Source organism: Perognathus longimembris, chromosome 17 (assembly GCF_023159225.1).
Source record: "Perognathus longimembris pacificus isolate PPM17 chromosome 17, ASM2315922v1, whole genome shotgun sequence".
NCBI classification, from domain to species: Eukaryota; Metazoa; Chordata; class Mammalia; order Rodentia; family Heteromyidae; genus Perognathus; species Perognathus longimembris.
The window spans coordinates 2316659-2332126 of NC_063177.1; the positions used below are offsets into that span (position 1 = coordinate 2316659).

General features: G+C 40.3%; 1 protein-coding gene across 1 annotated transcript in view; it reads left to right on the top strand.

Moving 5' to 3' along the window:
- The window catches only part of Dnah9 (dynein axonemal heavy chain 9), a 349492-nt gene that overhangs the window by 303104 nt on the left and 30920 nt on the right, over window positions 1-15468 (top strand). The window contains 1 exon segment of the mRNA XM_048365947.1: window positions 13629-13756. Coding sequence (XP_048221904.1) covers window positions 13629-13756 — 128 coding nt within the window.

The following is a 15468-nucleotide window of genomic DNA, read 5'->3' on the forward strand; positions in this document are numbered from 1 at the left end:
GGTTCTCAAATTTATGCCCAGGCTGGCCTGAGTGACACCTTCTCCCACACTACTGTGTCTCCTGGATGAGAAGGAATCTTGAAAATGTTTTGTCCAGCCTGGTATCAAGCTGCACTCTCTTGATCTCAGTCTCCTGAATAGCTAGAATAACAGGTGTGAGTCACCACCAGCTTTTCTTACATTCTGGATGTACTGACTTTGCTGGTGAGATACTGCCTGTCTCAAAGCTGGCCAATGCTTTAGAGAAAACAAAGGGTTCACTTAGGAGCACCCCTCTCATAGCGTCTAAGCATCCTACATGCCCATGTCCCTTCCTTAACACACACACACACCTAGACAATATTAATCGTGCCCTAAACCATCCAGGATCAGTTACCACACAATTAGGGACAAGTCCTCCTGTCCCAGCACCTATTATTCAAATTAGCAAGTCCTAAACTGTTAGCCTTGCCCACTCTTGTGCTTCCTACAAAAGCCCTTAACACAGCCTCTGGCCTAGGATTTCTCCTCACTCCTTAAGCCTCCTGATCAAAACTGCTGCTTCCTCCTGTGTCCCTGCAGGACATGGCATCTCCCCTGTGCTCAGGAAACTGAAGTTTCTAAGGGAGCTTTCAAGTCTGAGTATCATAGTACACATGGACAATGCCAGCACCCTGCCAACTGAGGTCAGAGGATTAGGAGTTTAAAGACAGCCTGACTTACAAAGGAAGCTATATCCATTTCAGAAAAGCTGGGAATGTGGCTTAGTGGGACAGTGCTTGCCTAGCATGCATGAAGCCCTGGGTTCAATTCCTTGGTACCACATAAACAGATAAAGCTGGAAGTGGCACTGTGGCTCAAGTGCAAGAGTGCTAGCCTTGAGCAAAAGAAGCTTAGGTACAGTGCCCAGGCACTGAGTTCAAGCCCCAGGACTGGCTAATAATAATAATAAAGGATTTTTTCAATAGCATCACCCTCCTGTCACCTATATAAAGTAAAGGCCCACCACAGGTACAAATAAGATATACTATTTTCCACTAAAGCTCTTACTTCTCCCCAAATTTTCAATATAGTTCACAAATTGTAGAGTTTTCTCATTGAAAGCATACAATTCTGCTGAACATGGCAGTCCACATCTGTGACCTCAGGCACTTGGGGGGTTAGGGCATAAAGATAGTGAGTTCCAGATCAGCCTGGCTAACATAGCAAGATCCCATCTCAAAAACAAATTCAAGTTTCCACCTCAAAAACAAAGTAGTTGGGGGCTGGGGATATGGCCTAGTGGCAAGAGTGCTTGCCTCGCATACATGAAACCCTGGGTTCAATTCCCCAGCACCACATATACAGAAAATGGCCAGAAGTGGCGCTGTGGCTCAAGTGGCAGAGTGCTAGCCTTGAGCAAAAAGAAGCCAGGGACAGTGCTCAGACCCTGAGTCCAAGCCCCAGGACTGGCAAAAAAAAAAAAAAAAAAAAGTTGTTGGGTGCTGGTGACTCATGCCTATAATCCTAGCTACTCAGGAGGCTGAGATCTGAAGATTGTAGTTCAAAGCCAGCCAGGGCAGGAAAGTCTAGGAGACTCCAATAAACTACTCCAAAAAGCCTAGAAGTAGTGTTTGTGTCTCAAGTGGTAGAGCACTAGCCTTAAGCCAAAAGAAGCTTGGGGACAGTGCTTAGGCCCTGAGTTCAAGACCCAGGGCTAACAAAAATTAAATAAATAAATAAAGTATACAAGTCACAGACGTTCAATATATTCACAAGTCTGTATAACTATCACTACATTCCAATTTCCAGGGGAACAAACTGGCTCCCCCATGGACATGAAATCATTCTGTCTGAGAACTGTCTTCTCTCATTAAAATAACATTTTCAGCCAGGCACCCATGGCACATGCCTGTAATCCTAGCTACTCAGTAGGCCGACATCTGAGGATCATAACTTAAAGCCAGTCCCAGCAGTAGAGTCCATGAAACTTTTATGTCCAATTAACTACCAAAAAGCTGGAAGTAGAATTTTGATTCAAGTTATATATGCTAGCTTTGAGAGGAAAAAAAAAAGCTCAGGACTAGTGATAGGTAGGTAGGTAGAGAGATAGATAGATAGATAGATAGATAGATAGATAGATAGATAGATAGATGACATTTTCAAGGTTTGTCAATATTGTAGTTTATATCAAAACTTCATTCCTTCTTATGGGTGGGTAATATTCTGTCATGTGATCATGTCACATTAGATTATCCTTTCATCCACAGATGGCCATTCTGCCTGCTCCCTCTTCTGGTCATGAAGAAGGATGTTGCTATGACCACTATTTACATGTTTTTTGCTCTCTAAGTACATACCTACTTGCAGCACTCTGCATCGTGCAGTCACTTGAACTTTGAGGGAGTGCCAGAGTACTTTGTCTAGCAGCTGTGTCCTTTTCTGTTCCCACCAGTGGCTCATGAATTGCAATCTCCCCATCACTTCATCAACACTTGTTACCATTCTCTTTAATCATACTGGGCATGAAGTGGTAGCACATTGTGGTTTGGATTTGCTTTGGATTTTTTCCCAAATGATGGTGAGCATCTTTTCATGTGCTTATTAGATATTTTTCTAGCTCCTTTGGAAAAATGTCTATTCAGATCCATTGCCCATTTTTAAAAATTGGCTCATTGGTCTTTTTATTGTTGTAAGAGTTATATATTCTGTTGCAAGTTCCTTACCATACATATGATTTGCAAATATTTTCTCCCATTCCTTGGAGTTTGTTTATTTTTTTAAGAAATAAAGATAGACCAATAGATAGATGATAGATAATTCTGATGCGATCATAATTCTATTTTTTCTTTGGTTGTTCATGCTTTGGTATTTTATTTTTTATTTTTGAGTTATGTATTTGCAATTTATGGGGATTTCTTTGTGACATTTACACAAATATACACAGTATACTCTGAAAAATTTCACCCCTCCACCACATTCCTATTCCTTCTTCCCTGGCCTCCTTCTTCCCTTTTCAAATAACACCTACTGGGTTTCATTATACAATGTATGTGTGTTATGTGTGATGCATGTATGTGTATATGTCTTTATGTGTTATGTGTGTATGTGTGTATGTGTGTGAATAATGTCCCTCAGTCCTCTCTACCCCTCAGCATTCCCTCCTTTCCCTCCTCTGCTGACCCTTTCCAAAACAGCCTTCTGCATTTGTATTCTATTAATCTGCTATGGTTTTCTTTAAAAGAATTACCTAAGTCAAGGTCACAAAAATTTGCTCTACTGTGTTTTCTTCTAAGAGATTTTAGGTCTATGATTTACGATGAGTTAATGTTCGCTACAATGTAAGGAAGAAGCCTGACTTTGCCATTTAGCATATTGATATCCAATTGTCCTTGTACTATTTGTTGAAAAGACTAGTCTTCCCAATTTGACGGTTTTGGAACCATTTTCAAAATTGAATTGACTGTAAGTGTAGGATTTCATTTATGACCTATTCATTCTCCTCTACTGATTTTGTATCTTTATGTATGCCTATAACAATCTTGATACTGTATCTTCATGATAAGGTTTGAAATTAAGAAGTATGAATCCTATAGCTTTGGAGTGTTTTTTGTTGTTGTTGTTGTTGTTTTTGCTGTTGTTAGTGCTGAGGTTTGAACTCAGCCCCTCTTGCTTGCTAGGGGCCACCAGCCCTCCCCTCTTTCTGTTGATTTGGTGATTTTGTTGTGTTTTGGGGGTGGGAAGGCATTTGTTGTTTGTTTTTTCCAACAGGGTTTCAAGGTTTGTCCAGGGTTAGCCTGCCTGGCTCTTCTCCCATCTATGGCCTCCTAAGTAGCTGACACCACATGTGGAGGCCATTGTATTTATCTTATTTGTTGAAGTAGAGTCTCACCAATTTTTTGACTGGGCTGTCTTTGAACAATCTGCAGATCTTCTGAGTATCTGGGATTGTAGGGGAGAACCACTGTGCCTGGCTTCCAACATTGCTCTTAATATTAAGTTTGTTTGAGCTTCTTTCCATATATATGAGTCATTCATCAATTTCAAAAATAGCTAGCTCATATTTAAGCATCATATTCCATCTAGACCAGTGTGAGAAACATTGTCATCTCAGTAATATCAAGTGTTTGAATACATGGACATGTGTTGTTTCTCCACCTATTTAGTTTTCCAACTTAATTTCCCCTGAAATACTGTGTAGGTTTTAGTGTTCAAGTCTTACACTTCTTACTGTTGGAAATGGAATTGTTTCCTTGATTTCAGTTTCATTGATAGGGAAATTTTACATATTATCTTCTATGGTGAAACTTGATGAACTGTTTTGTTCTAGTATTCTTTTTTATTGTGTGTGGGTCTGTCTGTGTGTTGGTTTGTGTGTGTGTGTGTGTGTGTGTGTGTGCACATGAGTGTGCGCATGCCAGTCCTGTGACTCAGGGCTGGGACACTGTCCTTGAGCTTTCTTGACCAATGCTAGTGTTCTACCACTTGAGCCACAGCTCCAGTTCTAGTGTTCTTATAACAGAATTCCTTTAGGATTTTTCTACATACAGGACTTGTGGCATCTTCAAGTAGAGATGGCTTCACTTCTCTTCCAGCCTGGATGCCTTTTTGTTTCTTTCTCTTTCCTAATTACCCAGGCTAGCACTTCCAGTACAAGGTTAAATGCAAGTAAGAAAGTTAGGTATCCCTGTCTAGTTCCTAACCTAAGAAACTTTAGTCCTCAACATTAATATGTATCTTTCAGTTTTTTATAAATGTCCTTCATCAGTCAAGAATGTGGCTTTCTTTTTCTAGTGTTGAGATAGTTTTCCTTTTTATTGTTAAAAAAAGTGTAGATTTTCTTAAATGATTATTCTGTGTCTAGTAAGGTGATAGTATAGTTTTTTTCTTTATCCTTTCAATATGGTGCATTATATTCATTGATTTTGAAAAATTAAACCAACCTTGTATTCCCAGGATCCTAGTTGTATGATCCCTTTGTATCACTAATATATGATCCCTTTTCTATATCACTAGATTGAATTTGATATTCTGTTCAGAATATGTTCATGAATCTTCATAAAGGATTTTGACCTACTTTTTTCTCTTCTTGTGATATCTTTGGTATTAGTGTCAGAATAGTAGTAGTAATCTGCACTTCCTGCTATATCAACCAAGGCTTCCTTTTTCCAACTTGTGACAGCTATGCTTTTACTTTTACATAATCAAGGTTAAGTTCATATTCATTTTCCTCTGTCACCATCATTAATTTCATACATGCCTACTTAAGGACTAATCCTTAAATCTTAAAGCTATAAATATGCTGAGTGCCATTGACTCATACCTATAAAGTTGGCTACTCCATAAGCTGAGATCTGAGGATAGTAATTTGAAGCCAGCCCAGGAAGATAAGGCTATGAGACTCATCCCCAATAACCACCCAAATTCTGGAAGTAGAGCTATGGCTCAAGGGGTAGAGCACTCACTTGAGCAAAAATGCTCAGGGACAGTGCCCAGACCCTGAGTTCAAGTCCCAGCATACACACAAAAGATGGAAAGAAAGAGAGAAAGAGGAAAGAAGGAAGGAAGGAAGGAAGGAAGGAAGGAAGGAAGGAAGGAAGGAAGGAAGGAAGGAAGGAAGGAGAGAGAGAAAGAGAGAAAGAAAGAAAGAAAGAAAGAAAGAGAAAGAAAGAGAAAGAAAGAAAGAAAGAAAGAAAGAAAGAGAGAGAGAGGAAGGAAGGAAGGAAGGAAGGAAGGAAGGAAGGAAGGAAGGAAGGAAGGAAGGAAGGAAGGAAGGAAGGAGAAAGAGAGAAAGAGAAAGGAAGGAAGAAATGAAGGAAGGAAGGAAAGAAAGAAAGAGAAAGAGGGAGGAAGGAAGGAAGGACTTATATCACTAGAGAGGCAAGCAATGTCTAAAATATTATTCTTTCTGACTCCATATCATAATCTCTAGGGGACTTCAGAGAAGAATGTTCTTAGATGTTTAAAATTATGTGGAATTTCAGTTTGCTTCATATGCAACTGACAATTTTCTTGTTAGATTCTAGATTTTCCTAGAGGTGCAAATTGCTTTTTGGGGGGGCTGGGAGGGAAGAAAAAATAAATTTCCCATTTGTAATTATCACCAACTTATTATTTATTCTGTATATCAAAAGAAATCTACTTTATTCTTCTTGAAACTATTCGTTCTATAACCCAGTACAATCCTAATATAAATAAATTGTATTTGAGCCTTCCTAGGAAGCTGACATCTTGGGACTTATTTCTTTGATATTCATTTCTACTATCTTCATATATCACTTCTTTTATTTTCCATTTTTCATCTTTATTTTGCTGGCACAAATCACCAGAAAAGAACCATAAGGAGTAAAATGTTGAACTCTGAGTATCTAAAAGGGCTTCAAAATTTCTCAGATGAATATTCAATAGCTTTATTAGGTCCAAAATGATTTTGCTCAGATCTTGAATACATGACTTTGTTGTATTCCAGAAACGAATTTTCTTTATGAGTGGTCATATACCAGTAGAATGTTAGTCTTCTGTTGTTTCATCATTAATGATTTATTTTTCTTCCCAAGAAACCTTAGATCATCTCTCTACCTTGTGTCCTGAAATTTAATGAGCTGTGTCAAGATGTGGGTCCTTTTCTTTCAACTATCCATGTCTCGGTGTGGCATTTTAAGGAAATGAATCATGTCTTTCTTTAGCTCCAGAATTTCACTATTATTTCTGGCAGTGGCAGTGCTACAAATTGCTTGTGCCAAAAACCTGAGAATCAATCCACTTGAACATCTTCTTCACTACCCACCACACTTAGTCCTATTGAATTTTTTGTCTCTAAAATATGTGTCAAATCCATCAACTTGTCTCCATGTTCACTTAGACTTACTTTGAATTACCATAATCTTTCATCTAGATCACCAAAATAGCCTTCTAAGTCTCGTTTGCTTATTCCACGCCCCACTGGTCCCCCCACAATCTTTGGCCACCCTGCAATCAGGGACATCTTGCTAAATCTCATCTGGTCAACATCTGATCAAAATCACTCTGCTTCTTAATACTTTCCAGTGATCTCCTATTATTCTAAAGGTTAAATCCAATGTCATTAAGATGATCTATGAGTTCTGTATGCCCTGGCCTTTCTGTCCAGCTTTGCATCTAAACTCGCATGCTCCCTCAACTCCAGCCACACACCCCTTTTAAACTTTCAGTCTTGTGATGGGCCTTCCTGAACAAGAGCATTTTAACAAATGGTTCCTTTCATCTGAAATACTCTCACCAGCCCAATGACACTTCAATCCTGCAAAGATCGGTCTCTCTCCGACCTCCTCCTGGCAAGAGTTCCCCATTATCCATTGTGATGCTCTGTAGATTTGCTTCACAGAAAATTAAATTAATGCATTCCAATTGGATCAATCTTTGATGAGTTTAATTTATATTTGCCTGCCTGTTTATCACTAAGATCCTTGAGGTCCAGGGATGATGTCATCTTGCTCATCATCCTACAAGAGCCTGATTCACTGGTACAGAGATTGTGTTCTGTATATATTTGTGGAATGAATGAATGACTCTTGTAAGAATTGCAGCCCTAGCTCACTCATTTCTGACTTTCACACTTCTATGTAGTTTTGCAGTCCTATTCTCCACTGGAGGCTTTGTTTCTTTTCCATGGAAAAAATCTAGTCTCCTCATATTTTATTCATTGTTTCCCCTTTTGGATGCTTTTATATACTCAGCTTATGAGCAATTTCCTACCGTTTTTGGCCAATTGACTTCCACCCATTCCATCAAGTAGCTTCAAGTTCTCTGTCATTTCGGAAAAACTGACCTCGCCTTGATCTATATTGGTTATTTGTCTCTGAATGCATTACCTCAGCCTTGCCCTTGGCTTAATCGTAATGCATACCTTCCAGAAGCAATATTACTGTTCATCAACCAGAGATTACTCAGGCACCTGTGCCTGCCTCTCTCTCTCTTCTTCCCTCTCTACTTTCTTAATGTTTTGATTTATTTTCTAGTTTGCCCATTTAGACATGTATTCAGGGGCGATAAAAGTTTCCCATACCTTGAGTCTAATCAGGTGGCCTGATAAGCCCCTATTCTCAAGTTTGGAATTCACACGGCTGACCCAAACACTTTCCCCAAATCCTCTAGCCCTGGCATATTAAGTAGACTTACTGACTGTGCTTTGTTTATGCTACCTATATATCAGACCATTCACTATATGTCTCTAAACTCTGTAAAAGCTTGGTAGCTTTCCATATTCAAGCATTTATGTTCTTAACTCCTTTATTTTTCTATTCCTTTGTTTTACTCTGACAGTTCTTAATATTGGATAAGGCTTTAAAACCCTGAGAGTCAGATTAAATAAGGATTTCACTCCCCTGGCAAAATATATGTACCTATAGATGAAGAAAACGGGGGCGGGGGGGGGCAGTGGCGCTCACACCAGGTGCCAGTGGCTCATGCCTGTAATCCTAGATACTCAGAAGGCTGAGATCACACACACACACACACACACACACACACACACACAGAGAGAGAGAGAGAGAGAGTGAGAGAGAGAGAGAGAGAGAGAGAAACTCATCTACAGAGCCTTGGTCAGGACTTGCTACCTAACTGGTGCTTTGGGGCCACTCAGAGCTTTCTAGGAGCTTCAATCCAAAATTAATTGTGGAGAAAGTGAGGAAAGGAAGGAAAAAAGAGAAAGAAGAAAAAAGATGGGGAGAAGGAGGAAGAAAAGGATGAAGAAAAGAAGTGAAGAAAGAAGAAAATGAGGAAGAGGAAGAAAAGGAGGAAATCCAACCCCCTGTCCTTGGCCTCTGTTTCAACATGAGCTCTACCACCATCCACCCTCACTGCTTTCTTTCTCCTCTGATAAACCCCTACCCAAGTTCTGTCATTTTACCTTTCTTCTGTCTCTTCTTATCTTATTTGCACATTTATTTTCACTTTCACCTCATCTACTTCTCCCTTGTTTTTCTTTACCCACATTCCCTTCCTACTCCCTCAGGTTACTGTGAAGATAAAAATGAAATCTCAGATGTGGCAAGACTTTGAAAAGTTAAAAGCCCAGTGGCATTGTGTGACACTCTAGTGACGAAGATGCTTCGTCTGTTCTCTCAGGCAGCCCAGTGTGCACCTTCCTTCACATCCTCCTGTCGCTTCCTTTCATCTCCAGCCATGCTGCCCAGCTGGCATCTTCTCTGGTCTTTCACTCATCTGTGGCATGATCTTGCTTGGCCCCCTTCCTCCTTTGTCTAGCTTTGACAAAACGAATTCTGTCATTCCTTTTTTGTGATCAGAAGAAGCTCTGTATCCCACCTTTGGATTCCCTCCTCCTTTTTTTCTGTTCTCTAGTCAGAATGATGAGCTCAGCTCGATTTGTGTAGGCTGCCACCAGTTTAATGCAGAGAAGCAGATTTCATGGACTGTCTATAGAGCCAGATTACGAATACTTTGCTTGGACTTTCTTTTTCATTATGTCTGGCCTCTTTACTTTAAGAGGCAATTAGAAGTAGGTTAGGTGAAGTAAGCCAGACCCAAAGAAATATAGGTTGCCTGCCTTCCCTCATTTGTAATCATTAGAATGTGCCTATAGATCTACAAGTAAATCTGATGGATAGTAAAAGACAAAAACAATTACTCTTGAACATGATAAATTAAACAGCACTCTAAACTTTTCACACAGTGAGGCCAAAGGAAGATACTCTTAGGAATAAATTACAAGGGCTCAGTAACTATGAGCATATGATAGTATAAAATGATGTTTATCAAAATGAACTCCAAGAAATGGAAACAAGAGGTTCCTCATTTTCCTTTTTGTGGTTTTCTTTTCTGTTTTCCCTTTTTCATTGCTATTTTTGATTTCTGTACCTTTTGTCTTATATGTACATTGATCTGATTTGGAGAGGGGAAGGGGAAGCACAGAAATGGTGGAACAAAGGGTGAACTAATTCAGCAGTGAGAAAGTGAACTACACAACTTGGGGTGGGGACTGGGAGAAAAATGAGTGAGGGTGTGACATTGTTCAAAAAGAAATGTACTCAATTCCTGACTTATGTAACTGCAAGCCCTCTGCACATCACCTTCACAATATTTTTTTTAAAGAAGTAGGCTAGGCTATGCCAAGCATGATCTTCAAGATGGATAGTTTGTGTACTGCAGGGGTGTCTGTGCCTTTGTGTGTGTGTGTGTGTATGTAGAAAAAAATTGGTGACAAAGTCAGCTTTCAGGTTCATGAGAATAGTTCCCAGTGGAACTGGGGCTGAGAATCATGAATTTGTACCAGCAGCAACTGACCAAATGCACTAATTTTCTCTTTTACACATGCATGGTTTTACTCAGGGGTGATGCATCCTAAAAGTTTCTTATTAAGTATGTTTAAAAGGCAATGAAATTGAGGATTTTATAAGGTCATGATTCAACTTAAGGATTATTACATCAATATTTAAATAAGGCAGAGAAGGTAAAGATGAAGATTAGAAAAACTGGGGATTTCAGTCAAGCAGTGGTAACTCATGCATATAATATTAGCTACACAGGAGACTGAGATCTGAGGATCACAGTTCAAAGCCAGCCCAGGAAGTCAAAGTCTGTGAGACCCTTATCTCCAATTAACCACAAAAAGCTCAAAGTGGAGTTATAGCTCAAATAGTATAATGATAGCTTTGAGCAAAAGAGCTCAGGGACAGCACCCAGACCCAGAGTTCAAGCCCCATTACTGGCACCAAAGACAAAAAATAAAGATTCCAATAGCCTGGATAGTTCACTGTTGTAAGGAACAGGTTGAAAGGGGGTGAGAGACTGAACAGTCTGAGAAGCAGAATACAACAGTCCTGAGTGGACATGCTAGAGTAATATTCCAGCCACAGGACATTTTTTGGTGATGAGAAACTCCTGGATATAGCTACTGGCAGTGAGTAACAGAAACAGAACAGAAGTCTTCAAAGGTGAGGGAGGCAAAGAAGAATGAGGCTGGGCCAGGCACCAGTGGCTAAGGCTTATAATCCTAGCTATTGGGAAGCTGAGACCTGGATGTTTGATGTTCAAAACCAACCTGGCCAGAAAAGTCTGTGAGACTTCATCTCCAGTTAACCAACAAACTATCAGACAGGAGGTGCATGGCGCAAATGGTAAAGCATTAGCTGTGAGCAGAAAGCTGATTAGAGCTACAGCATAAAGGCGTAGGGTCAAGACTTGATACAGAAGAGGGAGGTGGAGGAGAAGGAGGAGGAGGCAGCAGCAGTGGCAACAGTGGCTAGATGTTGGCTAAGCCATTCATAATAACAAAGCTTACCTGGCTAATAATGGAGACTGAACCCCTTGAGAGTTGGTAAAAAGCAGAGTACATAAAAATTAGTTGACACCGTAAGTAGACAACACGTGCTTTTAAAAAGAAGGAGATTTTATTTGAGGGTGGAGAATAAATACCCTGCAAGAGAATAGAGGGGAACACTTCCATTTTCCAGTCTCATAGGAACAGGGAACTAACTGGAGACCCATAAGAGCTGCCACTCTCAACAAGGCTGGAGGGAGGCAAAGCACACTGTGAAAAGCCAGACAGGGTTTTCTAGACAGGGGTGCAGATGACTCTACCTTATGGAACATTGGAACAAAGCTTAGAAAGGGAGAGGAGATAAACCACCAGTAGCAGAAGACATAGCCTAAACAGTGTGAAGGTGAGCCCCAAAGAACAGAGCTGCATACATGGGGCTTGTTCATGACCTAGAAGGTGTCAGAGGCTTCGAGTTTGGAGGAAGAACCCTGCAAGTTCATTCTGCATACAGAAAGCTCACATAGGACCCATGGTGTCCTATTGAGTGATGAGTCCCTGACAGCCCCATCAACTCTTCCCCTTCTGCATAGTACCAAGATTCATCTCTTCCCCTGCTCTTCATTGTGCCTCAAGTCTGGATGGGTAGAGATTGAGCCCAGATGGAGATCTGCAGTGCTCAGACTTGCTCCCAATCCATGGCCCCTCCCATCCACAGTTTTCACCCCTTTCTTCATACCCTTCTCTTGCTAATGAAGACAATAAATAGGTTCTTTTGTGAGCAAAGCTGTCACTGCAGCCATTTAATAATCCCAGAACTTTTTATCCTGGTCTTTGTTTTGCTGTGGAATTAGTTGTTTATCTCCTGAGTTCTAAAGCTGACATTACATGTATTACTCATTAGGATTTATAGGGTTTAATAAAGGTATTTCTTGAACTCCTCTCAAGTGAATCTATATATTAAAAGTCATCACGCGGCTTGTCCTGTGCAGTAGAAGGAGAGTCCATGTTTTCTGTTTGGTAGTAAAAGAGCGCCCAATATTACCTCATTTTTTTCCAAAACCTCTCTTGCAAAAGTGTCAATTATGTCTTCAATTTAATTTCTCTGAAAGTAAAAATTTTGAGTGGGATTTTTTCCCTCTCTTTTTAAAATTTCTCTTCTCTTGTCTTCATTTATTTCACCTTCACTGGAAAAATCACTTGAGGATTTCTTCATAGTGTTACATATTTTTATGATCTTTTACCTAAAGACAGATACATAATTTCTCTAAACTTTATTGGCTTGGACTAGCAGATAATGTATAAGTACAATTGGTTTTCTGTATTAAAGTCATTTTTTGTACTGTTTTCTTTGGGCTTGAAGAACAACTTGTGAGCATTAAGCTTTGCTTCCATGATGTGGTGGAGTTTGTGTGGTCATTCTTTTATTCTATTTCCAATACCAACAACTCTTATCTAGACACACTGTGTGTGTACATGCATGCGTGCATGTGCGTGTGTGCATGTGTGTGTGTGTGTGTGTGTGTGTATCAGGGCTCACATCTGTAATCCTAGATAGTCAAGAGGCTAAAACCTGGAAGATCAAGTTCAAAGCCAACCTGGGCAGAAAACTCCCTGAAACTATATACCCATTTAATCAGAAATATATGAGACTGAAGGCATAGCTGAAGTTGTAGTGCTCCAGCCTGAAATAAGAAAAACCAAGTAAGAATGAGAAGTCTTGAGTTCAAGACACACACACAAGCACATACATACACACACACACCACACACACACGACACACACACACACACACACACATACACACACAATGGTACATACAATAAAGCATCCATACCTATGCAACCAAGCCCATTCTTGGGTCTTCCCTTTTTTCCCTGTAAGTCATGCAAAATTATAAGACAGAGTTTTATGAGTATTGTAAATTATAAGGGAGGGAGTTTAACAATAGAGTGTAAGTTTCAGGAAGCCAGAACTGATTGAATCCTTCCCTGATTGGCTACCCTCTAGAAAAGATCCCGAGATGTAATATACAGAGGACAAACAAGCCAAAAGAGAACAAATTCATGTGCCTGTTCACTGATCCTCTTTCGCCAGTGCTTAGTGGGTTAGGGGAATGAATATCCAGTCTTTACACGGGAGCCATGTAAAAGAGCATCTGCAGACAAACCATCTTTGGGGAGTAACTGATCTGAAGTAACTGTGATATGGATGTTTCTTTTTGTCTGGGATTGAAAATCTGAAAGATGTAACTTCTTATGATCGGAAACCGTCTATGGGATTTGGGCATGGTATGGGGTTCAGGCACCCCAAGGATTGAGGTATAAACATGGGGTCAAGTGTTTCCTTCTGAACATTCTATAACACAGATGATGAGACTCCAGGAATAATCATGACAACTTTGTATTCCTTTTAGGAAAAAAACTCGGGTACACCTTCAACAATTGCAACCTCCACAACGTGTCTTTAGGACAAGGACAGGAGGTAGTTGCCGAGGCTGCCCTGGACCTAGCTTCAAAGAAAGGCCACTGGGTTATTTTACAGGTATTGCTCCTATTGGAGCATTTGTTGCTCTAATGGCATGTTTTTTAATATGACTTGACCTTTATTAAATTTCCTTAGGGCAAGGGATGTTCATATTTACCTTTCAGTACCAAGCTCACTGTGTTTAAACACACACCCGCAACAAAAGCCTACTGGGTGAAAGAATCAATAAGAAAATTAAAGAGAGAATAAACAAAAAGGGCAGTCATTCCCACCACAGCATGACTTTCATTACCAGGACCACTATTTATCTCTTGATGATCTCATGATACATCTTGCTTCTCCATCCTTAATTTCCCAGTTATTTCTTGGCAACCCATCCCCGGAATGATCTGCCATTTCCCCAGACTCCTTTTCCAGAGCACTGAGCATTTAAACAGCTAATAATAGTCTATCACCTTCACCTGATGGAGGTGCTATGTCTCAGATTCATTTGCCACTGGAGCGGCTTCTGGAAACACACACTCAGCATGGACCTGGCTTCCAGGGACCTGAGGATGAGACCAGGGCTCAGATTCTTTCCTCACTGCAGTAACTGAAGTGGGTTTCTCGGACCCTAGCTCTGGTAGATCCATGTCCACAAGGCCAATGGGGCAGCCTCAACAATCCCTGAATGCATCTAGGTGGCTTCTTTTATTTTTTTCAAATTTTTATTATCAAACTGATGTACAGAGAGGTTACAGTTTCATACGTTAGGCATTGGATACATTACTTGTACTGTTATCTAGGTGGCTTCTATTCTCAAGCCTGAGTCTTTCCTACAGCCTTGCTCTTCCTAGTGGCACAGTTGAAGTTACTGAAGTCATAGTTGATTTAGTGACTCATGGGAGGGCTACTGCCAGTGCTGGTTATCAGAACCCTGGCTTTCCAAACAGCCCCCTAGATGTTCCACTCCAAGAACCTCATTGTGAATGCACTCTTTAACCAATTTCCCCTCTTATCCCTCACTAGTAACTCATACATAGCACTTTACCCTGTACAAAGCCCTTTTGAATCCATTGCCTTTGATTATTTGCAACCATCGCCAAAATGGCAAATTTCATTGTCATTTCTCTTTCTAAAAAGAGAAGAGTAAACAGCACTCAGAAAGCCAATTACTGTGCTCTTAGAACTGTGTTCAGTGCCAGTATCTGTGTTTAAGGCTCAGCAAGCCTCCTTCCTCAAACACTGATCGGGGAGCTTTTATCTATCCATCATCATGAAACCTATTGCAATGAAGCCAGGTGACTCTCATCAAGCATGTGAGCAGTTTAGCCTGCAAAGTCATGCCAAGAAATCAATATAGGTCTTGATAGACAGACAAACAGGTAGGAATGAGCTTTGTGGGTAAGAGACAAGTTCAAAGACCAGAGAGAAAAGCTTGAGTAGGGAGCCTTAGTTGGTCTCCCAGCAGCAATGACACCATGTGCTTTGGGAAGACAAGTTTTGCGACAACAGCATAGTTTCCTGAGACAACTCAGGAAAGGTAGCTAGGAGTTTAAATCAGTACCTTCGAGTTTTAGCATGGATATAAATTATAGAAGCACAATAGAATGTGCTGATTCGGCAATTCTAAGGTACAGGGCTAAGATCTTACACTCTTAAAGGGCTCTCAAATAACATATGAGTGTGTGTGTGTGTGTGTGTGTGTGTGTGTGTCCCAGTCCTGGGGCTTAAACTCAGGGCCTGAGTGGGATCTATGAGGTTTTTATGTTTTGTTTTGTTTTGTTTTT